Raw genomic sequence first — 27436 nt, 5'->3', positions numbered from 1 at the left:
GATGATGATGATGATGATGATGATGATGATGATGATGATGATGATGAAACTTGTTGGAAAGCCCCAAAGACTAATTTGCTACTGTTAACTTTAGTGTGCATTTCTGTCACATTACTTGTTATACTTTCGATTTTATTTTTTAAAAGAAAAACACTTAGGTTTGATAACAGAATGGCATAAAACTTGAACCTGTCTTTAAAATGTCTAAAAATACCCTTAAAATGTCTAAAAATAGCCTTGTAACATCTAAAAAAAAATATTCATCACACCAAAAAAAAAGAAACATCCTTTCCACACACTGCCTTTGAAATGTAATAGCTGTATGCCCTCATTATCAAGAAACAAAAAACCAAAAACCGTAATGAGTTGCAGCTAACTTTGCAGCTAACTACATAACCAAGCCCTGTGCAAACAACAATGATCTTCACCGGCCTCCTATGGTGGAATGCTGCATATTGCTTAAGTAATGCATTAGCAGAGTTAAATAATACACATCAGCAATAGGCACAATGAGCAAATAAGAATACTTTTTACAAGTGAAACTAATCTGTATCAAAATGGAGCAATTACAGGAAGGGCAGTGACCAGCAGAAGGGATTCCTTTGCCATCTTGGTGACACAACTGTGCAGTCAGACCTCCTGCCAGTATTAATAATCAAGTTTGAATCAATCCTGTGTCTAAATTAAGTGGGAAATGGGCATCCATTAACCATCCATGCCAGCTTACTTTAAAAAAAATTGTTCAAAATCAGCTTCAGTGTTAACCAGTGAACTTAAATGTGCTTATACGTATCTGATTTATTGATTATTATTATTATTATTATTATTATTATTATTATTTTATTCTTATATACCGCTATTCCTTTTTCAAGATCGTAGCAGTGTACACGTTAAAAAGACAGTATAAAAACAGCAAAAAACAGCGTTAAAACATCAAATAACAATCTAAAAACAGATAATAAAACATCAACTCATAGTATTACCATTCTATCCTGTCTTTCCTACAAACCTATGCTCATGTTTCTTGTCCTCCATGCAGCATCTCAGTAGTTTCCAACTCTGGTCCTCCAGCTGCTTCATTCCAGGTTCAGTACAAAGTGTTGGTTATCACCTTTAAAGGCCTACATGGCTTGGGCCCAGGTTAGCTGCGGAAACACCTCTCCCTATACAGTCCGCCCCGCATTCTCAGAACGTCTGGGAAGCACTTACTACAGGCACATAAGACCAGATTGGTGTCCACTTCCCAGAGGACCTTTTCACAACCACTCCAAAATTATGGAATGACCTGCCGGAGGAGATCCATCATATTACTACCTTAGATGCTTTTAAGAAAGCTATTAAGACAGATCTCTTCCAGCGGGCTTTCCCATCTGATTCTGTATAAGCAGTCTACCTACCTCTATATCTCTGATTATGTAACATAAGAATTTTTAATTTTTAGCTTTGTAATTTTTATTATGTATTTAATATTGTATTATGAGGGTTAATTTTGTGGGAATTTCAGTGTTGTTAAGATTTATTTTATTATACGGTCCATTTGGATTTTATTTAGTTGTAATCCCACCTCTGCCTCAATCTGCAGGGAGAGGCAGGAAATATTATTATTATTATTATTATTATTATTATTATTATTATTATTATTATTTTCCAGGAACACTAACCAGCCTAGCCCATGGTGAGGGATTTTGGGAGTTGAAGTTCAAAATATAGGGAGAAACAGAGATTGAGAACTCCTACCCTTCACAACCATCCTGTGAGAGCAACTGGTTCAAGGTCACCCTTTGAGTTTCATGGCTCAGTGAGGATTCAAATATGGATTTCCAAAACACCAGTCACTATGCCATCCAGGCTTTCAATTATTTTGTTGAGTTATCACTTGTAGATAAGCACAGAACATGTTTGAGACTTACTAATTTTCACCTGCAATCAGCTTTTAGCACTTACTTTCCCAATTTTCTTCAGCACAGCAATTCTGAAAAAGCTGATGTCCAAGAGCTGACCAGTCTCTCTGCACAGTGAAAGATGCTGGAGCAAAATGATGGAGCCTCAGTGGGAAAAATTGTTGCAGTTGGCATGGCTTCAGTGGTAGCTTTGTATATAGGAATGCAGCTTCTGTCTGAGCTTCAATGCATTACTTTTTGCACTACAGACGCTCCCTGCAAGCATGGTCACATGGTAACCTATTACTTTTATTCATTGGAATAGTGTTTTTCACAGTACACTCGTCCCTCCACATTCTCTGGAGTTAGGGGCACAGGACCATCATGAATGTGGAAAAAACAGAAATAACATAACAAAAACACTATGGAGTTTATCATACTGGCCCTGAAACGGGCCCAGTGTGTTCTAAACGTGTGCGCGTGAGGGCGCACACAGAACAAGATGGGACCAAGAACCCCAATTTATCGCACGCTGGAATGCCGCCTTTGCCACCAGGCATTCCAGTTGCATCCTCGTTCCGTCCCAGAGGGTACCATTTCTGAGAACTGTTCTAAAGCGTTCTCAGAAATGGTGTCCTCTGGGACAGAACGGGGATGCAACTGGAACGCCCGGCGGCAAAGGCGGCGTTCCAGTGTGCGATAAATTGGGGTTCTTGGCCCCACCCTGTTATGTGTGCGCCCCTGCGCGCACACATTTAGAAAGCACTGGGCCTGTTTCAGGGCCAGTACAATAAACTCCTATGTTTTTACCTGACAGAACACCTCTCTAGGAATCTCTAGGTCCTCCAGTGCAACTCTGTGGTCAACATCTGCCAGACACTGACCATAGAACTGCACTGGAGGAGCTATAAATGCCTAGGAATCTCTAGGTCCTTTGGTGCAACATCTGATTAAAGTTGACCACAGAGTTGCGCCGGAGGACCTAGATATTCCTAAAGATAACATATTAATAAAATCCGTGAATAATCAAATCCGCAAAAATCAAAGCCACAAATGTGAAGGCACGAGTGTAGTCATCCCTCATTTGTGAACAACATGCTGATGGCACATTTAATAATGCTTTGCTTTTTTAGCACATACAAATTCTAAGAATAGAAAATGACCATAAATCTCCCCAAAGATTCCCTGAAAACTGTTTTATATAAAAACGGATACACATACACAGAGTAGCACTGTTGTTGTTCATTATACTGTTTTAAGAAAATATCATAATAATGTTCTGATTAGCTCCCAAAGTAATGGGTTAGACTAATGTAATTATTTGTATTGTGTTATATCCAAGATCTGGGCTAGACAAGCCAATGCTATGGTTTCATTTCAGAACCAGTTATGCAAACCTGTTATCTTTTCCTCATTAGATGGCAAAGTGTTGGGGCATCTTATTTCCTGAAGGCTTTTACTGTCTCCCTAAGGAACCAAGTGGCACCTTAAAGACTTAGAAATTTATTATGCCATAAGCTTTTTGTCGGTCAGAATCACAGCTCACATCATAATAAATGTCTCATTCTTTAAGGCACTCTTAGACCCTTTGTTGTTTTTCCTGCAACAGGAGTAGCAAGCTGTCCTTCTGGAATCTAGCCTTTGCCTACTGACCACTAGCCTTTATTTGATATGAACTTGATCCACAGCCAAAGTAGTGCTTCTAAGCACTGGCTAGGGCACAGCAAAAGGGGAGAAAAGCCAGGGAGCACTGCCTGAACAACATTATAATCAATCATACCTTCTTGAGCCAAAAGCTTTTATGCCATCATCCAGACAGCTATATTAAATATTTATGCAGAGTAAAAGACAATAGCTCCTTTTTTGCTTTTTGTCAGATTTTTTTTTCCTGGAAATAAGTTCTATCTGTGACAAATCACAGCAGCTGAATGTCATTTCCCCTACATTTGATGCCTTACTATTAATTTTCAATTTGTTACTTAGTTTCTCATTTCATTTCATTCATTTTTCTGCACCAGACAATATTTTTCAGCATTTTCACCTATTTAATTAGCTGGTAGAATATATAACCCCCATCACACACAAAAAAATTAACAATACAATTTTATAGGTGTCTGATGAGAAGTACAGTGGGACTTAAAGATAAGGATACAGGGTTGTAACCTAATCTCCCCCTCACACTTTGCTCTTTCTCATTTGAAACACATGTTTCCAAAAATGCCTTTTACAACCTATTTATAATATAGAAATTACTTTTGAGATGGGATGAATAAATACAAATTTGTGCTATTGTTCCATCTTAATTTACTCCAAGAAGGAAAGAACAGCAAAGTGCAGAGAAATAAGAGTACCTTCTTCAAACACTGAGTTAAGTATCTCAAAAAATGAACATGTATGATACCTATATTGATTTATTACAGTACTGCATTATTGTCTGCTCTTATTTATTATAGTGTTTTACAACTATGAAGAAACTATCCAGAAACATTCATATCCAAAAGGAGTTGAGATTAAGAGGATACAAAATGCTTCTTTAAAATATTAACGTAGGTTCTTTTTTAACTGAGCTGCTTTTACCAGTACACTGAAAATCTTTGCCTACTGAAATACTTCTCAATGAGCAAAGATACCCCAAGAAGAGTCCAGAACTTCAAAACAGGATTTGATGAGACCAACAGCAAAAGGTTAATGAAATCTGATGATGCCGTGTAGCTTGCTGTTATCCTTGTGCAAGTGAAAAGTTGACTTCCTACTCATTTCTAGGATTCTGTATCGTTGGTAGGTAATGGTGAGTAGATATTTGCTTTTATCAGGCAATATGGTGGTTCTCAGTCTGAGATAGCACAGTAACCTTGCCACATGCTTGGATTTCAACTTCCACCATCCCTAACATGTGGCAATGTTTGCTGGGGATAACAGAAGATGAAATCCAACTCTCTAGAGAGCACCAGGCCATATGGTTTCTTTAAAGTGTAGTCTCTGTGTTATATTCAAGGGTTGCCCCATGTGTAATGCATTGGACAGGCTTTCCTTATCCAAGAAAGATTATAACTCACTCCAAATCACAATGTCTACTTGTTCTTCCACAGAGGTAAAATACTCTTGGCTATGATACTGCTTCTTAAAGGGGAATAAAACCATACCTAGGTCAGGTAATTTACTTAATTCCTGAACCTGGGAACCTCCAATCCCCAGAGCCTCCATTTTGTCTTGATTCAATGTACTGGCCCTCATCCAAATCAGTACAGCCTCCAGACACTGAATCAGCATCTGCACAGTTTCATCTGTCTCTACTGAAGGCCAAAACAGATACTGTACTACACATTTCCTGAAGGTTCAGATACCTTGACGCCAAGATCTTCTGTACTGACAAAATTCAATGCCAATCCTGTTCTTCTGATATTTTGGAAAATAGAACTTTTCCCCCCATGTTCAGTTTTGCTAAATGCTAAATGCCTACACTAAATCTAATTAGAATTGCATATTTGACAAACATTTGATAAACTGGCATTTGAAGCTGGTCAAAAGGAAGTTTCATATGAACAAGTGGGAACCACCTTGCCCTCTATGACTTTACAGTAGAGCAGATTGAGTTTTACATTTTCATTCTGGTTATTTCTGAACCAGATCCACCATACAGACCACATTATAAACACTGTTAAATTCTGTATAAATTTGGCCTACTTCACATATCATTCACACCAGTTCCCTCCATGTGTTAACTCCATAATAGGGCTCTGTGTGATTAAAGAGGCTGCCCCAAGCTCTTTCCACCAATTGTAAGATGCCATGTGTGAAAGAAGCTTAATACAATACAAAACCAATTGCAGCATTTCTCATTTTAGTTTGTTTCTGCTCCCACCCCTTAAAAAGTGTTCTCCTACTTAAGATTATGGACATTTGCCCTTTACAGAACAACATAGTTATTTATACATTTTATAACATCCAGATTCTTATATAGCACAAGTCTGATACTGAACAAGACTTCTCCAAAAAAAGTAACCCACAAAATGAGCAAACACTGCTTATTTAGCATTGCAATCTGTGTAACTAATAAAACTGTGTTGCAAAAAATTGTTTGACAATATCATAGGCTTAAAACAGATAGCTGAATATACCTCATAGTTTTTCAAAACTTCTTCTCCAGTCATGTATCTCTACAAACTTATTTTTGTTTTTCAAAAAGTCTATACCACTTTTCTTAACCTAAAACCTTCAAGAGTTAAACTGACATATGATTCACACAGTCACAGACTATGACATTCTCTAGACACTGTTACATTTCATTACAGGTTTGAACCTAAAGATGGAGTCTCATTTTCAGATTCATCTCAAAACAACATTAATTTGTCTGCAGCTATTTTTCTCAAAGGTTTTTTTTAAAGTCTTTGTTCTGATTTCTGTTACTGACTAACCTATGCCCATGAAATAGATTTCTGTCTTCTATCTGCCAGATAGATTTATAAGCCAATATAAGAGAAGAAGTTGTAAGAGACCATTGTCTCTCATGTACCTGTGCTGTCTAAACAGTAATATTTTCCAATGTTGTTCTTCTCCCCAGATGTTTCTTATGTGGTCATTATGGTCATGTTGAAGTGGACATTGTTACTTCTTGGTTGCGCTGGTCATCCTTCAAATATGAATGCCCAGTGCTAGAAAAACAAACATAGTCTATGAGTTTATTTACCCCAGGGCCTTTTCACACTGTGCAGTTTTAGCACTATACAGTTATAGCGCTAGGGCCTCAAAACCAAGGATTCCATAGGAAGTTGCCATGGCAGTGAAGTAAAATCATAGCACTATAACTGTACAGTGTGAAAAGACCCTGGTGAAACCAACAGCCAGATCTGCCTTCCAGCTCATGCTGGATTGTTAAGAGCTCACATGAATTTAATTTCCTTTTTCTCCATTACATCTGTCCCGCTTGCATCTCTTAATATATCAAAAATGATATAAAAACCTTTTAAAATATTGGATTTTCAGTTAGATTTTCTAGTAACACATTCAGGGTCACCAAATGTACTAACTTCAAAGGAGGACAAGGTACTGGAAAATGTAGGACATTACAAAATGAAAGCTAAAAACACTAATATAAATATAAATTCATGCATCTTAGTCATGCTCAAAATGGAGGACATTTTGGAATTCCTCCTGGACTGAAGGAAAAGGAGGACCTCCAGTCACTCTGAACACAATTGGACCTGCATCTTTGCCTTTCTTCTTTTTTGGTGTGGTGTACATAGCCCTTCCATCCTCTAATTTTAAATAACACCTCAGTTTTTAAAGAAAATGACAGAAGCTTTCTTATTTTGCAGTCTCCCTTATTTATATCTCTCAACCTTAACCTATTACATGCAAAGGCTGGTGAAATTTCCCTCTTTCATCTCATGACTGTACCACAAAAACATATTTTAAGCTTTACACGAATGCTCACTATTGGCAGTACAGACAGAGAAGCTAGAAGTCAGCAAATATCAATACCATGGGCAATCTATAATCTTTCCATTATTGCTGGACTGCAACTCCCATCAGCCTAGCATAGCTAACTGTGAGGAATTTTGGGAGCTTCAGTCCAGTAATATCCGAGGAGATACCTCTGACTAAATGCAAGTTCAGAAGACAATCCAAGATACAAAGACATGGTCTTTCAGAGAGGCTGTGGTCACATATCTGGGAACTGGACAGTGAGCATTGTTCTAGAAACTCTTTGCTGGTGCTGAAGGATTTTAAGCCTGAGCATCCAAAGCATTGTCCAGGGCATTGCTGTGGGCCATAAGAGTAATCTGAGGGAAAATCTACTCATATTAACACATTACCTTTACCCAGGGGCAGTCTTGTTTCTGAGGTAGGCAGTCTGATTTGTTCTTTTAGGTGCTTTCATTCCCTTAAATTGTGTTGTACAGTAGCTCAGTTTAGAGAAAGAGGAAGCTCTTCACTTCTCAAGTTGAAGGCTTAAATGCTGTCTCTCCCTAGAGTCCAAATCCTTGATATTTTTTCCTGGTTGTTTGGCTCACAGAGATTGAGGTCAGCCTCCAAAGAGTATTCCTCCAGAGAAGGTGCAACAGCCACAATTTCTATTGATTTGTGAAGTCATGATGAAACCCAAGGCCTTTAATGGATTGAGACCACAAGGGATGAGATTAACCTTCTTCCAGCCATGCTACTTCTATCATAAATATTATATGGCTTATGTCAAACATTTTCACATACCATATCCACTCCCCAATATGAACCTCCATGGGCCCTGAGAGGCCTTCTCCTCATCCCACCAGCTTCAGAGGTATGAGTGGTGGGGACATGAAATAGAGCCTTCTTGTTAGCTTCCCCAGGCTCTGGCACGATCTTCCTAAGAAGGCTAGAATGACCTATCTTTGCAGACCTTCCATCAGCAAACAAAAACCTTTTTTTTAAAAAAAAAAGTAATGACAAGATGTTGAAAACAGAAGGTTTTTAAAGAATGGGCTTATAGGAGTATCCAGTATTATTTCTATTTTTTAACTGTACTGGTCCCTTAAAATGCTTTTATCATCTTTAACAGTATGTTTTAAATTGCTATAAATGATGTTGGTAGTTTAATACCAATTTAATTTTGATCTCTTGTATGCATTAATTGCATTGCATTTTAATTTGTAAGCCAGTTTTAGTCCCTGTTTTGAAGAAAAGCCAAAGTATAAACTAAGATAATAAATAAAACTAGAAGTAATATTAATAAGACTGCAAACAATTTAGAAATTGAGAACCAATGTAGATTACTGTTCATGTAATTGAACTCAGTGGTTCTTAGTTCCAAGAGAACAATGAGGGAACTGTATTGTTAAACCTGTACTGGCCAGCCAATGCCTTTCCAGATTTGTAATTCTTTGCATTTTTATACTCAGTTTTTGTATTGAAGCTTTAGTAATATATACTCATTTTAGTATACATAAATGCTACTCTCTGTTTCATCTAGAACACTGATTCCCAAACTGGATGGTACATTCTCTGCCCCCAGGGGCAGTGGAAGGGATCAGGGAGGCTATGAGGTGGAAAGGGGACTGTAAGGAGGCAATGAGAGAAAAGGGGGGTGGCATGGGGCCCTTCAGTCAAAGTATTTGTGTGTGGGAAAGACAAGGAGAACCAGCGGTATTTAGGACCATTGTGGGGATGAGGATTACATTAAACTTCTTTTTAGGATCCCCAGAAAACTACCACACAGCCTTGCTAATTATTTAGTGTAATCTCCCGATCTTTGCCTGCCCAAGTGAGTCCACTCCCTTACCAGTGTCTTTCACTAGCAGTGGCAATTGGGGAACTTGTGCGAGGCTTGGGCACAGGGCACAGAGCATCACTTCTGTGGCTCCAAGCAGCACAATTCTGGGACAGACTGGAGCAAAGAGCTAGAGAACATGGTGGGGGGAGAGAAGTGGGGGCAAAATGGAGCTTTCAGAACCTGTAGCCCTCCAGACATTACTGAATTCTCATCAACATTTACCAATGGCCATGTAGGCTGGGCTTGCTCCCAAAAACACATCTGGAGGGCCACGCACTCCCCAAACTAAATAAATTTGCCTATCCTAGATGCGATCCTATCAATTTTATTTCAAATACTAATGACTTACAGGCATAGGTGACCCTTCACAAATATTTTGGACTACAAGTCCCATATGCCCACAATAATAAGTCATCATTGATTTTGGAAATTGTAGTCTAAGATATCTAGAGAGCTAGATGGCATATCTATCAAAACCCTTTATGTTAAGATATAAAAGAATGACCTTTCAAGTTTGGTTATTCAGGATACCTGGAATCATAAATCTCTACACAAAGAACAAACATCTTCCTCTATCACAGAGGCTATTGCATCAGATGTCAGTACCAGTTTCTTTTTTGGAACAAAATAAAAGAGAGGGAACAGAATGGGGTCACCAGATAAATTTGTTTTTGTTTGGGCATTTATTTTCCAACAGTAACAATGCTATTACCCCTATCCAGTTTTAGAAAAACTATATTCAGACTCATTCCACATCACTCAGGTTTATTCATTGTTTTCCCAAAAGAGAATTTACCACCACCTCCTCTTCACTTTGTAATGTTAAAAGAATTATTCCATTATTTATCTGGATCCACCAGTGATAAGGATGCAATACAGGGGCAGACAATTTTGCTAGGGTTGGGGATCAAATGTTTACCCATCACAGACCACACCAGAAATGGCAAACAATATTTTAAATAGAAAAAAAGGGGGGGACTAAGAGTAATCTACTTTTAATTTTGCAAGTAGGGTTTGAGACTTGGGGGTAATGACTTGTTTAAAGGGGGGAAATACCACTCCTAGGGGTTTCTAGGAGCAGAAAAGCTTTCTAAAATTTCCAGTGTGGTGGGAATCAGTGGGAATGTCCAGGAACCAGTGGTAGCTGGTGTGGTAAATCCATTCTCCAAGGTGCTGAACTTTTTAAGATGTAGGGTGTTGTACTCTTTAAGGACAGCAGTAAAACTTGAAATGGATTCACTGTCCCTCCCCCTAACATGGCAACCACCACTTCAAGGGTTGCATGTAGGCCACACCATACTCTTCTAACAGAAAGATGGTTGTCTAATGTGTTAGTGATATATTTTTTTGGTTAGAGTCATGAAATGAAGCCAAAAGCTACAACTGGGTGCAGTGCTTGATGGCCCTCCAGATGTTAACCTTAAGGATGGACTTTTGCAATAAACTGTACATTGGGCTATCTCTGTAGCAAGTTCAGAAATTTCAGTTAGTTCGAAACACAACAGCTAGATTGGTTAGTGATACATCCAAGAGTGATCATATTGCACCAATATTAAAATCGCTCCACTGGCTCCCAATTAGTTTCCGGGCAATGTACCTTACATGGTTTTGGTCCAGGTTACCTATCGAATCACTGTCTCGTCCTGTATAATCCACTGCATAAACTCGGGTCCTCTGGGGGACATTTACTTCAACCAGCCATGACTAACCTGTCACCTATCACCCAGAGGACTCTTTCTTTAGCTGCTCCTAGACTGCGGAACAACCAGTTGGAAGAGATTAAACAACTAAATACACTGTGTGAATTTAAAACAGCTTTAAAGACCAGTCTCTTCTAGCAGATCTAGCCAAATGATTTTTCAATTGTAATTTTAATTGATGGATTTTAAATGTAGATTGTTTTAATACATATGTATTTTGTTTGTTCATTTAAAGTGATGTGTGTTTTTTAATTGATGTCGTCTATTTGTTGGTCTGTTATTGTTTCCTGCCTCAATCTATTGTTGTTGTTTTTATTGTTCTTGTTGGAGAGGCAGGTAAGGAGTTGTTGTTCATGTTCTCACCATCCCAGACCACTAACTATTATACTACCCAGAAGTAATCTATGGACCACTATTCCGAATAGTACTTAAAAGTGGATATGTTCATTTTAAGCATTCCAAATAAAAGGTTTAACAATAAAATATGCATTAATAAGGGCAGATTAGCAATAAAATACGAATGAACTCTTGTCTTTAGGAACAAATTATGGAAAATGGAAAATGCCTTCCAAATCTTATATAACACAACCCACTGGCATAAGTTACCATTATAACATGCAAGGAGATTTGATTACCTGGAGGGAAGGAAGACAAAACCTTTGTATAAATGAAGTACACAGAATAGGAGAGAAGAAATTGTGGAAAATGTACTACAGAATGAGACTATGACTTGGCCTTAGTGATGCACATTAAATACTGTTGTGCTCCCTGAACAACAAGAAGTTAGGGGTTTAACTTCCATTGGATGAGAGAGAGCACAGTGCAGTCTTACAGTTAAGGCAAAGCATTACAAGGTCTTTTTTGGTGGCTGCTCCCAGGCTCTGGAATTCCTTTCCTACAGAAATTAAACTGATTTCTTCTCTGTCCTTCTATCCTTTTTGTCAACCTTTTGGGAATTAATTATCATGAAAGGGCTTCTGAAAATGTGCAGTACTTAAAATTTTCTCAGTTGACAGCCAGTGTGGTGTAGTAGCGGACCACAACTCCGGAGATCACCGATTTCCACTCGGCCATGGAAATCCACTGGATGACCTTGGGCAAGTCATGCGTTCTCAGCCTCAAAGGAAGGCAGAGGCAAACCCTTCTAAACAAATCTTGCCAAGAAACCCCTTTGATAAGGACACTTTAGGGTCACCGTACGTCAGAAACAATTTGAAGGTACACAATAACAAAGACCACTGATAATGAAATTGTTCCTGAACATTATTTCTTTAACGTTTTTTTAACCAGAGGCAGAAATAAAAGGATAGAAATAGATTCTTACACCACAAAAAAGAACACTTCAACATGTTTCAGTAAAACTAAAAAATATGCACATGTGAAAGGTCAAGTAAGCATTCTGAAGACCACTTGAAACCTTTTTCTAAAATGTATCCAAGGATTATTTTTTTTCTCCCTTTTATCAGCTTCCAATTACTTTTTTTTTTTTCATTTTGGTGGCAAACGTTTATAAATTTATATTTTTTTAAATAAAGTAGTGTGTGCTTTCAAGTAATTTTTGACTTATGACTACCTTAAGGTGAACCTATACTAAGGTTTTCTTGGCAAGCTTCTTCAGAAGGGGTTAGCCATTGCCATCATCTGAGGCTGAGAGAGTGTGACATGCCCAAGATCATCCAGTGGGTTCCCATGGGCGAGTGGGGATTCAAATCCTGGTCTCCACAGTCATAATCCGACACTGAAATCACACCATGCTGGATCAGAAAAATTGAGATTTCCTGTATGTGAAAAGTAAAGTAACACTTCCATCACATGACCAGTAACAAAAAGCAGTGGGATCAAAGCATTGTTCAAAGGAGGAAACCCGTTTTCTGTTCCATAATGTTTCTGGGTGAATATGAACCAAGTTAATCACTAAAAATATGCCAGTTGCAAATCAAATTGAGTTAATGTGTCACTTATTGTGGAATGGAGTCTAAGTCGAGCCAGTGAAGTGACTTGAGTCTGACTTGAATTTGAGTCAATCGATCTGAGTCTACATCACTGCCTAGAGGCAATCCCTGGCATCTTTCAAAAGTATTTTAGATTGCTCTGATACACAAAAGGCTTCCAGAATCACTTAAATAAGATCAATAATGGACAGGACATGATAAGGAAAAAGGGAATCAGGAGGGGAAAGGACAGCATGTCCCTCAGCTGTGAGTTCTTAACATTATAGTGTTAGCATTAATAATCACCAAATGAAAGAGTTGGAAGAAACCACATGACAAACTGAAAGGGAAACCATTCAAGAGGACTGGCTAAACTGAGTGAAATCTGTCATCAGAATTCACAGAATAGGCCGTTCTTTCCATCTATTTCTATGGCACAGCATGATGGAACGACTGCTACTGGATAGACTGAAAATTTTATGTATTATTCAGAACCTAGGAACATTATTTTTGGACTGCAGTATCCAACTTGGGTTTGTGGTCCAAAAAAGGAACAATGCTAAGCTCCAATACCAAGTAAAAATACTAATAGTAGTAGTTGCTGTTGTTCTAGGGAAAGGTTTACACAGCTGAATTTACAAAATTGTGATTTTCACCCAATTCATATTTGGGGTAAGACGTACAAAGCTGATAGTTGAAGCAAGACCTAATCCAGAGACGCTCTTGTAAAAACAGCCAATTTTTAACTTGCCATTAGATTTTTTTTAAAAAAAATTAATTTCAGAAGTCCCAAAAGAAAAGTTTATGGATTCCCTCCTCCCCAGCATTTTGTGGGTTCATACATTCATTTACTACCTCTTTTTCCATTATTACTTCCCTGATAAGATAAGTCAAACACTTGATTCATGTGTTCCCCACATGTGTTCTAATCCTGTTAAGAAAGAAGAATGGGACTGCACTTACTGACCATACCCCACTCTGTACAACTCTGTTTTGGCCTTATTGTCCTTGAGGCATTGAAGAATGAAAGGTCTGTATCAAGAAGCCTGTTCCACTCATATTATTTCCCTTTGAAGCATAATGAAGTAGACTGTAGGCAACAAAAATAAAATATGCTGAACCAAAACTTAAAGATGTTTAAAAACTCCTTTCTTTTTCTACAACACCACAATGGCAGCACTTTTAACTGCTGTGGCTCCAGGTGACTGAATCCTGGGATTTGTAGTTTTGCAAGGTACTCTGAATCCCCTGCAATAGTTCAGGGGACAGCACTAGAATTCTAAGTGTCTCATCCACCTACAAACCTCAAGATCCCATTTAATGGAACCATGAAATTTAAAATAGTATCTAACCGCTCTAACAGTAAAGGTGCAGATATACTCTTAGAATCCCCAAAATGTGGAAGGTTCTAAATCATGGTGCAACCTTACAAGGAAATACCAGGCTCTCTTTCCTGCCTGGTGAAATGAGGCGCATCAAGAACATCCCCACTCTCCCCCATCATGGGATGGGAATCATGTGAGGTGAGATGCAGTTTCATATGTAGATGCAGTTTTACATGTAATTTAAGCAAACACCTGCAGCTGTTATGTGAAAACAACACTGTGTGCATGCCCCTCAAATATATTTTAAGCCTTTGTTTTTATTGTTGTATATCACCCAAAGCCAGAAAGCTATCAAAATTCTTGCAATTCTTAACATCATGTCTTATTTTTGTTACAATGCTCAATACTGAATCTTATCAGAACATCAATTAAGCATCAGTTGCCAAGCTGAACAATTCTAAAATAGCCTGAACATAAGCAAACCATTGTGCTTAAGAATATAAAGCCCATGAAGCACTATATATTTGTTTTCTGTTAAGAAACTACAAATACTTTAAGAAGTCACATACTGGCAGTTTCTAACAGCTCATACCAATCCTTCTTTGTTATTGAAGAATGCAAGGAGGTTCAATTGGAGCCACTGATTTACAGTCTTATTATTTGCATTAAATTATTTTCATATGAGTTATTTTTTATCTTGTCTTTGAACAGATCCCATTCCCTTTTTGTTAATTCTTTCCATATTTTTAATAATCTAAGTCACCTGTTTTGCCTTATCTTTCCTAAAATAAAATGAGTAGGACTGAACATACTGAGGAAACATCCCTGCTTATATTTTTTCCCTAGCAGTCACTTTCATCTCTTCATTTTTCATTGGCCCTTTTGATCATTTCTGGATGGCAAGAGGCTGGAGTCCACTACCGTGACCAGGAGTTTGTATTCAGACATAAATGCATATGTATCTCCTGCATATAAAGTGGGTGGATATCTGTAGTCATTCTGTTGCAAGGATGTTATCCATATGTGAAAAGGAATGTCTTCTTTGCTATAATATTTCAGGAAGCAGACCATTTGAGAAACTTGCCGTGTGCACAGGCTAGAAAAGAGGCTAGATCAAAGAAGAAGTATTCCACTGACTGACTACAGAAAGAGAAACAGAATTTATTGCTGGATCAAAGAGCTTGGAAACAAGCTCTTATTAATTCTTTTTCCCAATAACTAAGCTCTAGTTACACTATACCTGCTATACTATATACTATACTATAGTACTATATAATACTATAATTCCTATAACTTAGTGAGAGAGAGATTTACACCTTTTATAATGTAGCTGTTACTTTCCTAGGGATGAAACACACGAGCAAAATAAAGCAGCTTCCAGCCACTTTGAAAGCAGGGTGTTTATTATTTATTATAAAATTTTGGTAACAAAATGTGCATGTAACAATAACAATGTGCATGTAATATCTGTTCACGTCTTGTGGCTCTCAAGCTTCTGAAGTTTAGCCTATGTGGCTCTTACATTAAATAAGTTGGCCATTCCCTGTTATAAAGCATGACTTATCATTATGGAGTTGGAAAGGACTGCAAGGTGCTTCTAATCCAGCTCCCTGTGCAATGCGGGAGTACACAACTAAAGCACTCCTGAAAAAGAGCTATCCACCTGTTGTTTAAAGGAAGTTATTCCACTGTCCAACAGTTTGTACTATAAAGACATTCTTCATAATATTTAGGTGGAATCTTTCTTCTTGAAATTTGAATCCATTTGTTCGTGTTCTAGTCTACAGAAAACATGTTCACTTCATCTTCAACATGACAACCAACTACAGTCCTTACAAATTCCTTTACTAGTGACCCTCCTAAGTAGTTCTGGTGGAAGCTGTAGGCCAAAACAGTTGAAGAGTTAAATTTTCCCCACTTTCGTTTCGCAGCATTAGAAAGATGATATCAATACTTCTGCAAAATCAGAGGTTCGCTCTGAAGCCAGTACATTTCATTACTTTGCATTTACTGGAATATTAGTTCTGGCCCAAGAACAAGTTCAAGTATTACTGGAAGTCCACCTTGCAACACAACAACGCAATACTTAAATAACCACTTAGACTGAAGCCAAGTTCTATTGAAATATTTCAGATTCGTATTTCATTCCTGTGGAGCTGAATATTAAAAAGGTCAAAGCAATAACATGATCAGAAAGGGCAATAAGAATCTTTAAAGTAAACAATTGGTGTTGAGTTTCAGGGTATTTACTATTCCATTACACAAATACTGCCAAAGGAAAACAAGAAACTATATCCAGATGCTATATTACTTGCATAGATTTGTTTTTTAAATATGATGCAATTTATCACTTGTACTAATAATCTGGTACGAATGAAAAAAAACCAAAAGCAAAATTGCTTTTCAACCACAAAAAAGTCATCATGCTGACAAAAAAAATACCACAGTACCAATTTTCTTCTCATATGAAGTAGTCATGGAAACTAATCTGGGTAATATAGCAACAACTCTTTTTTTTCTAAATTTAGAGGTCATTTAAACTTAAATGTCACTTTTTAAAAAACAGTAAGCCTGTAGGCAAGGTTTGTTCTTTTTAACTTAATTATGTTGCTGACCCCAGCTTTTCAGACAATTTAAAGTAAAGATATAATAGAGAAAAACATTTGGCACAGGCAAAGATGAAAACTGCAAAGTTTCTTATATCTATGTAGAAAACTGTACAACTGCCAACCTAAAGACTATAGTGTTATGTACACCTTTAAAAGCATTTTGTCCCAAAACTGGCCACTCTGGTTGAAAATCTACTTCTAACCCTTAGGTTTCTTATTAATACACCAAGTCGGATTACTTCTTGTGATCAGATTACTATGGAGCAGATTTTATAGAAGAAGATGATTCTGAAATAAAGCTATAAGTCTCTCAAAACCAGCTTAGTCAAAACTATAATATGCTTTCAGAACTATGCTGGTATAAGTAGGAAATTCAAAAGAGATATCCCTTTTGGACAAAGTTAATCTTTGCAGTAAAAATGTACAAGAAAAGAAATATTAGAGAAAGAATATTTGAGAAAAACAGTTTTACATTTACTGGCAAATTAATCGGGTGTCATAGGGGAATATCATTTTCAGGAGACAAAAGAAAACTCACTATTCTGCCACTATAATAAATTTCAGTGGAGGAAATGCTGAAATGCTACACATTATATCAGAATAAAGTAGGATTCATTCTTCTTCTTCTTCTAAATTAAACTTTTTAAAACCTGGAAACTTGTTGCAAATTGCCAATATTCAGGAATAAATGCCAGAGAGCCTTTGAAGTCCACTATTACTAAAATCCACAAAAGGCAGGGAGTTTCCAAGATCTACCATGCAAAGAGCTTTTTGTTGCTTCTATGCAAGTAGTTGTTTTTGAAAAAGAGAAACAGATAATATTCTTTACTGTCTTTTGTCATTTTGGCTCTCAAGCTTTTACAAAGCTAGTTTTCTTGTGATGGGATCGCTTCACACATACGATTCCCACTGATAGGAAACAGAGTTTCAAAATAAAACTTGTAAGAGCTATTTTTAGATTACTATAATTCCCAGAATTCTCCAGTTACCATGCTGAAGGATTCTGGGAACACTCTCCAAGTTCTGGTTCAGAATTGTGTATCCAGTTCTCAATGACATTTGTGATAGAATGGCTATTCATGCCAAGGGTTCCCTGTTTCAAGTTCAACAGTCTTGGCTCATTGACTTTTGTATATGTACCATTATGGAAATGTGTCATGACAGAATTCTTTCTGATGATAACAGTAACACTGTAGTTTGTCTTCATTTAAGTGTCTAAGTATTTAAGAATAAATTTTTAAAATATGCTTTTGATCTACAGTTTTCTTGGCACTTCATCCTAAATGTTGAAGACTATATATTCAAAGGAAACGTAATCAAAATTGTCTATTAATTAAAAAAGAAAAGGGGAGATAACGCTTGGTTATCTATCTATATATTCCAGATATTTTTGTTGCTTGTGATTTTGTAGCCTAATCAGGCAGTGCTAGGAAATTTCTTTTTCAACATCATAATATGGTTGTCTCATTCTCTTTGGATGCGTCTGTTGCATATTTCAAACCAGGCCAACTTATTCTGGATTCCAGATGTGGTGGATATCCAGTAAAGCTGTAGCCTACTTAAAAACCCTCACCCACATCTGTTTCCATGCAAAATGGAGGTGCCTTGCCCTGAGAAGTACATCAGCACATTGACCAGCAGCCCAAAATCACACATTAATCCAAAGGCATCTAGGAATGGTCTGTCTCACCTGCTCCACACATGTAAAATTGCATTCATGGCCAAATTTCTGGCTTTTACTCAGCTTTATGAATGCTTTAAATTACAAGCAGAAAATGCACATTATTCAAAGGAGAGGCCACATCTACCCACTGCCGGAGGGAGATATAATTTGTATACTCCTCCGCCCAACAATTATGTCAGTTTCTCACCTTCAGATGTAGACTTAGACTTTTAGACACAGACGTTTTAGGCTGAAGACAGATGCAATTTAAAGTAGACCTTAGAATGTTATTTTCAAAAAACAATTTGTTGCCCATTTTTTAAAAAAAAATTAAAAAAAATTTGTGTTCATTTTCACTTGCTTAAAAAAACAAAATACACAAAAATGCATATATATCTCATCAATGTCCCTATCAATAGTAAAATGCCACACATTCCACTAAAATGAAGCAGATGAGTTATCCAGTATTCTGGGTTTTTTTTATAAACTGCCAGTTACCTATTGGGGTTCCTGTATTTATTTAACAGTTATAAGGTTTCCTCCAAGAAAGGGGACATTTAGACTTTTCACACTCTCAATGAAAAACAATCTCCTAACTGCTTCCAATGCACAATTCTTTCAGTTTAGACTCCAGCCATCCAGTGAATGCAGCATCTCTTGGAAGTTCTTGTACCACGTTTATTCCACTCTGTAATCTGAAGAAAAAAATTCACAATACTAGGAGCACATGATAACCCTCTTTTAGAAAATCTGAAAAATGGATGATTCTACATCATTCTCGTCTGCTCACCAGCTCAGCAACACCTCTACATCCTCAACCTTCTCCTCCCCTCAAAGATATCTGGATGTTTAACACCTGAGACAGGAGGAAGAATCAACTTGAGAATGAAGCAGTGGTGGAGCAGAGATGACTGTGAACCTCCAAGAGATGCTGGATTCACTGGATGGCTGGAGTCTAAAGTTAATAGCAACTGAAAGCATTGTGCATTGACAGCAGTAAGGAGACTGTTTTTCATTGAGAGTGTGAAAAGTCTAAATGTCCCCTTTCTTGGAGGAAACCCTATAACTGTTAAATAAATAAAAGAACCCCAATAGGTAACTGTTTTGATGTGGAATTAGAGCTGGTGTTCAACCTTTGCATCCACTCTGGGTATAGAGAAAAATGTATACCAATGATGAATGGACAATAAGATGGATCATAAACATGGGAACAGGTAGGATGTACATAGACTGTTGCTCAAAGTGATTCCGTAGTTATGAGAAGTTACAGATAAAAACAACCTGTCTAAGAGACAACCACCAATGCAACTGTTAATGGTGCGCACGTGCGCGCACACACAGTAAGTTATGTAAATTCATCAACAGATTCAATTGACCTATGCTAGTTGAGACTAAAAACTGGATTTATGCCAAGGACAATATAATGTCAACTTGCATTAAGACCAGGATCAAGAAGCAATACTGGAAAATACCAGGACCATTGCATAGAATGCTGAAGAAAAAAGAACACAAGTCAAATATCCATTAATATATTCATATACTCACTGGTTTAATTCTACATCCAGGATGAAAGACGATCCAAAAGCATCAACCTGGAAGCTCGCTCGGGCAATATGAGTGGACTGCAATGTTAAAATAATTGAAATGTGTTAATTAGCACTGAATCTATTCCCAGTGTTTTATTCCAAACAGAGCTTGGGAAAGTTGCTTTTTTTTTTCCTTTCCTTTCCTTTTCTTTTCTTTGTGTGTGTGTGTGCGTATGTCTGTGTGGGTTTTTTTTTTGCCATGTTGGCTTGGGATTCTGGGGATTGTTTTTAAAAAGGAACTTTTCCAAGTTCTGATTCTATAATAGAAAGAAAGAGGGTTTAGCATCAACACAAATATACAGAAGCACATTATTCTGGTCAGTGACATAGGACTAGATTTTGCAGAAAGGCACCCTTGGTTAAACCATATCAGTTAAGATAAATGTTCTCTGAAAACAATACTTATTTTACAGTAAACAATGCAATGCAAAGGAAAGCTCCAAAACTACTGACTGAAATAACTATTCACTTGTAATAAATTCCTTCCCCTACAACAAAGATATAATTCAATCACAAGAACAATGTAACAATAAACAACTTCATTTCTTTTGCAAAGTAAATATCCTGTAAATTACTGTTATACTCAAGGAATGTGGACTCACTAAATGGAAGAAGAGCAGCATCACAGGGTACAAATATTGGGCCATGTTATGCTTTTTGTAGTTGTGTCATGCTCTAGTGTGGATGCTGAGGTGACAGAATGCGAGAAAATTCAGTTTTGTACCACTGGCCAGCAGGTTGCAGCGTTCAGGTTGCAGCATTTAGATTCATTTTTAAAAAGTAGCTGGAAAAGGATCTATTCTATGTAGTAATCCCTAGTTACTTTTGAGAATGAGAAAGCACTGATATTTTAAAAAATAAAACAATAATTTTGCGAAGGTGTGTAAAGGGGATCCCTTTGCATACTGATTTTCCACTCTAACATGGATATACCACTGAACTAAAATTTTGTTGTTATTTGCTATCAAGCCAACTTCAATTTATGGATCTGGATTTATTGCTATCAAGTTGACTTCATTATACCCTATGAAAGAGAGACCTCCTGGATTCCCAGTCCTCAATTGCCCTGCTGAAGTCCATGTTGTGTTTCTTTAATTTACTGCTCTTTCTCCCTTTTCCTGCTAATCGGCACTTGAAAGATGATCATGCTGCTTTCCACAAGGCATGTTGTATTCTCAGGGCAGAGACCTAAAAATGACTATTTAGGAGGCATTCTCCTTAAAACAACCAAAGATTGTGGTCCTTCGTGGAAAATTCAGTCTGTTGTAATTCTATGGAAGAAAGTAATATCTTTAAGAGGAATTTAAAGGGGGAGGGAATAGCACAGCAGGAAGTGAGAAAATGGATACAGACCAATTCCAAAAATTACTGCACAGTGAAACAGCACTGGAAAGACTTTCTGGCTGACCCTCACATATAAATTAGAGGGCTATTTGACCAGACGCTGCTGTCTGCCTAAAAGGCTTATTACTGGAAGCCTGTTCAGAGGCCTTCAATGAATACATCCTGATTTTATTGAGGAAGGAGCCTTCCTCAGTAAAGAAAGACTTCCCAATTACACCAAAGCCTGTTCAGGAACTGGCAACTGGGAAGCAGTGGCTGCCTAGGAGGGGGAAACAAGAATTCGAAGGAAGAGCAGAATTTGAGAAAGCTACTACAGCATCCAGACTCCACTGCCAGCAGAGCAACTTGTAGAACATGGATTTCTCATGAACTGACCCACCTCCTTGCTTCTGTTGGCAGAATTTTGCACCAGTTCATGGATCTATCAGGTCTTTCTGGGAAGCCCACTAGCAGATTTTGAAGGCAATAGCCCCATTGCTTCCTCCTTTGAATCTAGAACAGCATTTCTATGTTGCCTTTCCACCATGAATCTTCATAATCCATCCAGGCCAGTGGCTTAGATCACCAAATAAAATTAATGATGCATTACATCAGGGGTTCCCAACCTGGGGGTCGCGACCCCTGTGGGGGTCACTCGACCCTTTATCAGAGGTCGCCAGGTTGAGAATCCCCCTGCCTCCCCCCTCCCCTTCTCCCTGAGGGTGCGGGCGCTGGCACAGACACCGCGCAGGGAGAAAAGAAGGAGGAGGGAGCCCCAACACCGTTCCCTTCTCTCCGCGGCTGCCAGGCACTCGCGGGGAGAGGGGGATGGGATCGGGGCTCCTTCCTCCTCCCCTTCTCTCCGTGGCTGCCAGGCACCCTCAGAGAGAAGGCGTCGGGCCTCCCTCCTCCTCCCCTCCTCTCCACGGCTGCCAGGCACCTGTGGGGAGAAGGGGACGGGGTCAGGCCTCCCTCCTCCTCCCCTTCTTTCCACGGCTGCCAAACAACCACGGGGAGAAGGGGACGGGGATGGGACTGCAAACCCCAGCAGCCTTTGTGGCCGGAAGTCCTGCCCCTTCTCCCCCTGGCGGCCTCCCTAATTGGTTGGGAGGCCAGTAAGGGGCAGGACTTCCGGATGCAAAGCCCACTGGCTTTAGAGGCGGTGCAGCTGCAACGTAATAGTTGCGCGCACTGTATGTATGGCGCTGCGCAACTGCGGCATGTGCATGACGTGCTAGGGTTGCGAGGCATGTACATGTACCGCCCCGAGGCAACCCTAGCACATCGTGGATGTGCCACAAAGGGCCCATCTGGACAGGGCCTTTGTTTCTGCCCTGTTTTCTACTTTTGCATTCCATCACCACTTTAGCTCACTCGCCCCAAGTACTGCAATGTTTTTCCCCCCATTTCTTATGTTAGTATAACTTGCTTCCCCTGATTCATGGTTCTCACATTCCATGTACCTATCATTTCTGTTGTGCGTCTTCAGACTTTCCTGTCACCTCTGAACACATCAGCACCCAAAACTCCAGTTGCATCTACCCCAATAGTTTACTAAGTGCCTTCTGGCCTGGGAGTGTCATCTTCTGACACTATCTCTTGTTTCATTTGGACTGTGGTCACATACAGCTATCTAATTCCATGGGTGACTGGCCTTGTGATAAACCAGTGCGAAGTTATCTGCCAAATAAGATCAATTATGTGCATAACTGAGCTCTGCTAGGGAATTCTAGGAACAGTAGTTTTGTGAGACATCTGACCTTCTCTATCAGAGAGCTCTGGTGCCACAATAAACTATAATTCCCAGGATTCCCTAGCACTGAGCCAGGGCCGTTCCGCATCCCCCTACGTAAGGGCACGCCATTGTTTCCCTTCCCAAGCAGCTTCCACGTACACTAGAAGCCACGTACAATGAGTCCGCACATAGTGCACGCGCATTGTACTTCTGTAGAGTCTTTTGGGCCTTAATTCTAATTTTTGGACCACAAATTGAACCACATACAATACTGCAGGTGAACAAACTGAACTTAAAAAAATAAATTTTTAACTCAGTGCATAAAATGCAAATCTAAATTGAGCTATTAGATTTAATTTATTCAGAAAAAAAATGTAAACTGTAAACTCAATCCCAACTGTAAGCAAAACGTGAAACTTTCTTACTGACCTAAATCCCCAAGTCTGACTGTGGACTCAGGTGATTCCTAGACTTTGTCTTGATTGACAAAAGAGAACTGAATCTAGATTTACACAAGTAAAGTATCACACCCCCTGAAAATCCATCTCGTACCCCAGGTTGGGAACCCCTGACATAGAACTAGAAGAGTAAAAAATGAAAGGTTAACTAACTCTAAATGATAGAATGAACTTCAAGTTAAAACAAATAAACTATGCTAAATCCATGAATGAGAAGAGCTTAAATCTACTAACAACACTTGAAAAAGGCTATTTCACTTCTGTGGCAAACACTATACAGTAATGGCGACTTCTAATGTAAACTCTAATGAGTTACTTTATATACGTATTTATTTGGTATTTTGAAAAGTGTATCGGTATGGGAAAGTTACACTAGAGGACATTCCATTCATATGTAATGCAAATTACATGTTTTCTAGTACTTAACTATGGTTTTGGAGGTGCCAATTATGCAAGAATTGTGTTTATTTTGAACACCAGTTGATCATATAGGTTTAAAATCAACAACTCAGATTTGGTCCTGCAATTTACCAGCTATTATTTACACAGAGGGGCCCTTTATAGTTTATGCTTTCTTATGGTCAGGCATGAAGATTCTAAATCTAATTAATCAATGCAAGTTTATTTTAAAGCTTTAAGAATAGCAGAGGTAGCATGACTATAATTAGATTGCAAATATACGCACATAAAAGCATAACTGGAATTTGAGTTCCTGGGATATGAGAATGACACAGCATCTTGTCAGAATACCAACACAACAGTACTTACTAAATTATGTTTTCAGGCAGTTGCTATGTTAGTCGGTTATGGCAAACAAAGAGACAGAGAATTGTTTTGCCATTTCAAAGTAGCGGCGGAAGGATATGGCTCTCCAGATATTGCTGGACTGCAATATCTCCCATCTTCTGAGCCAGCATAGCCAATGATTCTGGGAGTAGTAGTCTAGGATCATCAAGATGGCTGCATTCTAACCCTCGCTTAAAAGACTGGAAGATTTATTGTAGCAGCATACATTTCACTAAATACCATTTTCAACTGAGGGCCAAATTCTAATTTGGGGAAGGTCTCAAATGGTGGTAGCTAAGCAGGTGAAATGAGATATAATTCTAACCAGTATGACTATTTTACCAGCAGATGCAAAGTGCCAGTGCAACAACTTCTCAGACTGCAAAGCATACTTCAACTACAAAGAATAGATTCCCAAGCTTTAACTAGTCTCTTCTCTCCAAGCGGTGAGCAGGATGAAATTGAGGCCATATCTGGAGCCTACCCTATATCCAACAAGGGGTGAAAGCATTCCTGCTTTTTCATGCCACAAACCAATCAGACATGATGATTATAAACACAGTGCCTGGACATATTAAAATATGACACAGAAAACTATATCCAATCTTATTTCTGTTCTAATCAAATTTAGCTGTGACAGCCACTTGGTGATCTTGGACAGGTCATGCTCTCAGCCCCAGGGGAAGGCAATGGCAAAACTCTTCTGAACAAATCTTGCCAAGAAAACCCATGATAGTGTCGTTATAAGTCAGAAACAATGTGAAGACACACAGCAACAACAATCTTCACTGTTTTCAATGGGTCTACTCAAATTGGGATGAAAACTGGATTTAGGGGCTCGAAAGACAGGCGGCTCCATGCCGCCCGTCTTTGCCCCGAGTTGGTGCTGCAGCAGCCGCATGCTGTAACAACAATGCACAAACAGGAAAGAGTACCACCATGACACCACTTCCTGCAAGCTCCATCTGTACGGTGTGTGTGTCATCATGGTGCCCCCCCGGTGAACGGGAGGCCGCCATGATGGCACATGCACCATTATGTGCTAAGGTTTGGGAGCGTGCAGATGCCGCATGCTTTGAACTCTAGTTTCAGCATGAGTACGGCGCTTCCTGCACGTCTGTACCGGGCCTTAGTCCAGAATTAAGTACCAAAGTACTTAAGTACCAAATACGAGTATTACGTACCAAAGAAAAGTGTAAGAAAGACACATTTTTTGTTTTTTGAACGGTCAAACAAGTGAGCACTCATATTCATAGATTCTGTATACATAGACTAAACTATCTACACCTTGAAAATATATATATTTTTAATTCCAAAAAGCAAACCTTGATTTTGCCATTTTATACAAGGCATACCATTTTACTATGCCATTGTATATGGGATCTGAAAAACTGATCTTGGGCTTGTGGCAAATAGAACAATTTAGAAAAAATGAGCTCAGACTGCAGTCCTAAGGAGTAAATTCCACTGAATTAAATGGGATTTATACTAAACATGCTTAAAATTGCACTGTAAAAGCTCAAACTGACAAAGAAAAAGGAGGAGGAAGGAGATAAAACATTATTTTGTGGATTACAGAACTATAATCCACAGAAATATATTGCCTTCACATTACTCACAGTGTGGGCATATTTAGGATATTGTGCAGTGTTCTTGTTGCTCCATTTCAAAACACCACAGTGCACATCCCCAAGACGCCCAGAAGATGCCCAGCCAATCAGACGGGGGCAGCTTCAAGCCACTTCGTGGGTGTTGCACTTTGATGAAGCTCATCTCTAGAGCACCTGGAAGCCACCTGGGGGTTGCACCGGGGTCACCTACAGCGGCCCAAACCCAACCCAAATTGGAGCGTATCTTATCTGCTCCTATTTGGGCTGGCGGCGGTGGGCACATTCGGGACTATCTGACAGAGAAGGCTAAATATCTCAATAAAGTTATAGTTCCCAAAATTACATAACATGGAGCCATGGCAGTTAAGTGGTTCTAAACCCTTCTCCTTCTGTGTCATGTCTTTTTAGATTGTAAGCCTGAGGGCAGGGAACCGTCTAACTAAAAAGATTGCATGTACAGCACTGTGTAAATTTACAGCGCTTCATAAATAAAGGTTAATAATAATAATAATAATAATAATAATAATAATAAACTGGCTTGTTTCTGCAGTACAGATGGAGCCAAAGATGTTTGGGAAAAGTCCTCTCTTTCCCACCACCTTCTCCAGCTCATTTGGTGGGAACATGGGCTTTCCCAAGAGGGCTTTCACAGTAGCTGCTCCCAGGCCTAGGGATGCCATAACCCGGCGGCCCCCGTGACAATCACGCTTTTGGGGGGCCCCTCACGGTCACGGTCCGGTTTGGGGGGCCCCCACGCCTTGTTCCCGGTTCGGGGTCCGCTCCTCTTGTGGGCATAGCCGCTGCCGCTAATGCGGCTGGCTGTGGCGCCAACCCACCTCCTCCTCCTCCTCCTCCTCCTCTTCATGGTGGGCTGGGCAGCGCCAACCCACCTCCTCCTCCGGCTCCGCCTTCCTCCTCGGCGGCAGAAGCGCCACCGCCACCGTGTCAGGGCTTGCCCACCCATGCGCGCGCACACAGGGCTCCATAACAGGAGCTCGTCCCTAGCTTTGGCCAGCCAGCCATTGGCCACCTGGCCAAAGAGGACGGGCTCCTTGGCGCGCGCCGCCCAGGCCTCAGCAGGGGCCAGTGGCAGCGCGCGCGCCTGCCCTACTTCCCTCTGCGCGGCCAGCCATCCTAAGGAGGGGGAGGGGAGGGGAGGAGGAGGAGGAGGAAGGAGCCGGAGGAAGGGTGCCTTGAAGGGGCCAGGGCAGAATTGGGGCAGAGGAGAGGAGGAGGAGAGGAGGAGGAGGAAGGGTGCCTTGAAGGGGCCAGGGCAGAATTGGGCCGGAGGAGGAGGAGGAGGAGGAGGAAAGCTGAGTCAGTGGCCATTAGGTCTGCCTTGGTTTTTTGGAGTTTTTAAATTATTTTTAAAAATATAAAATAGTTATTTTATTTTATTTTATTTTATTAATTTTTATTATTGCTTTTCATTTTTTATTTCTTTAATTTTTATTATTGCTTGTTTTATTTTATTTTATTAATTTTTATTATTGCTTGTTTTATTTTATTTCATTAATTTTTATTATTGCTTGTTTTATTTTATTTCATTAATTTTTATTATTGCTTGTTTTATTTTATTTC

At 39.2% G+C, this 27436-nt stretch overlaps 1 protein-coding gene across 5 annotated transcripts in view; it reads right to left on the bottom strand.

The window, feature by feature from the left end:
• ADAM22 (ADAM metallopeptidase domain 22) overlaps positions 1 to 27436 on the bottom strand; it is a 161908-nt gene that overhangs the window by 115944 nt on the left and 18528 nt on the right. For 4 of the 5 annotated variants that reach the window (XM_042473105.1, XM_042473107.1, XM_042473108.1 and 1 more), the window contains exon 3: positions 19903 to 19979. The exons of the other annotated variant lie outside the window; for it this stretch is intronic. In XM_042473105.1, the coding sequence (XP_042329039.1) occupies positions 19903 to 19979 (77 nt within the window). The remainder of the gene's footprint in view (positions 1 to 19902; positions 19980 to 27436) is intronic. 5 annotated transcript variants of the gene reach the window in all.

The sequence above is a fragment of the Sceloporus undulatus genome, chromosome 6 (genome assembly GCF_019175285.1).
Source record: "Sceloporus undulatus isolate JIND9_A2432 ecotype Alabama chromosome 6, SceUnd_v1.1, whole genome shotgun sequence".
Classification (NCBI taxonomy): Eukaryota; Metazoa; Chordata; class Lepidosauria; order Squamata; family Phrynosomatidae; genus Sceloporus; species Sceloporus undulatus.
The sequence above is the reverse complement of the archived record's forward strand: the minus strand, read 5'-3'. Positions and strand labels throughout refer to the sequence as shown.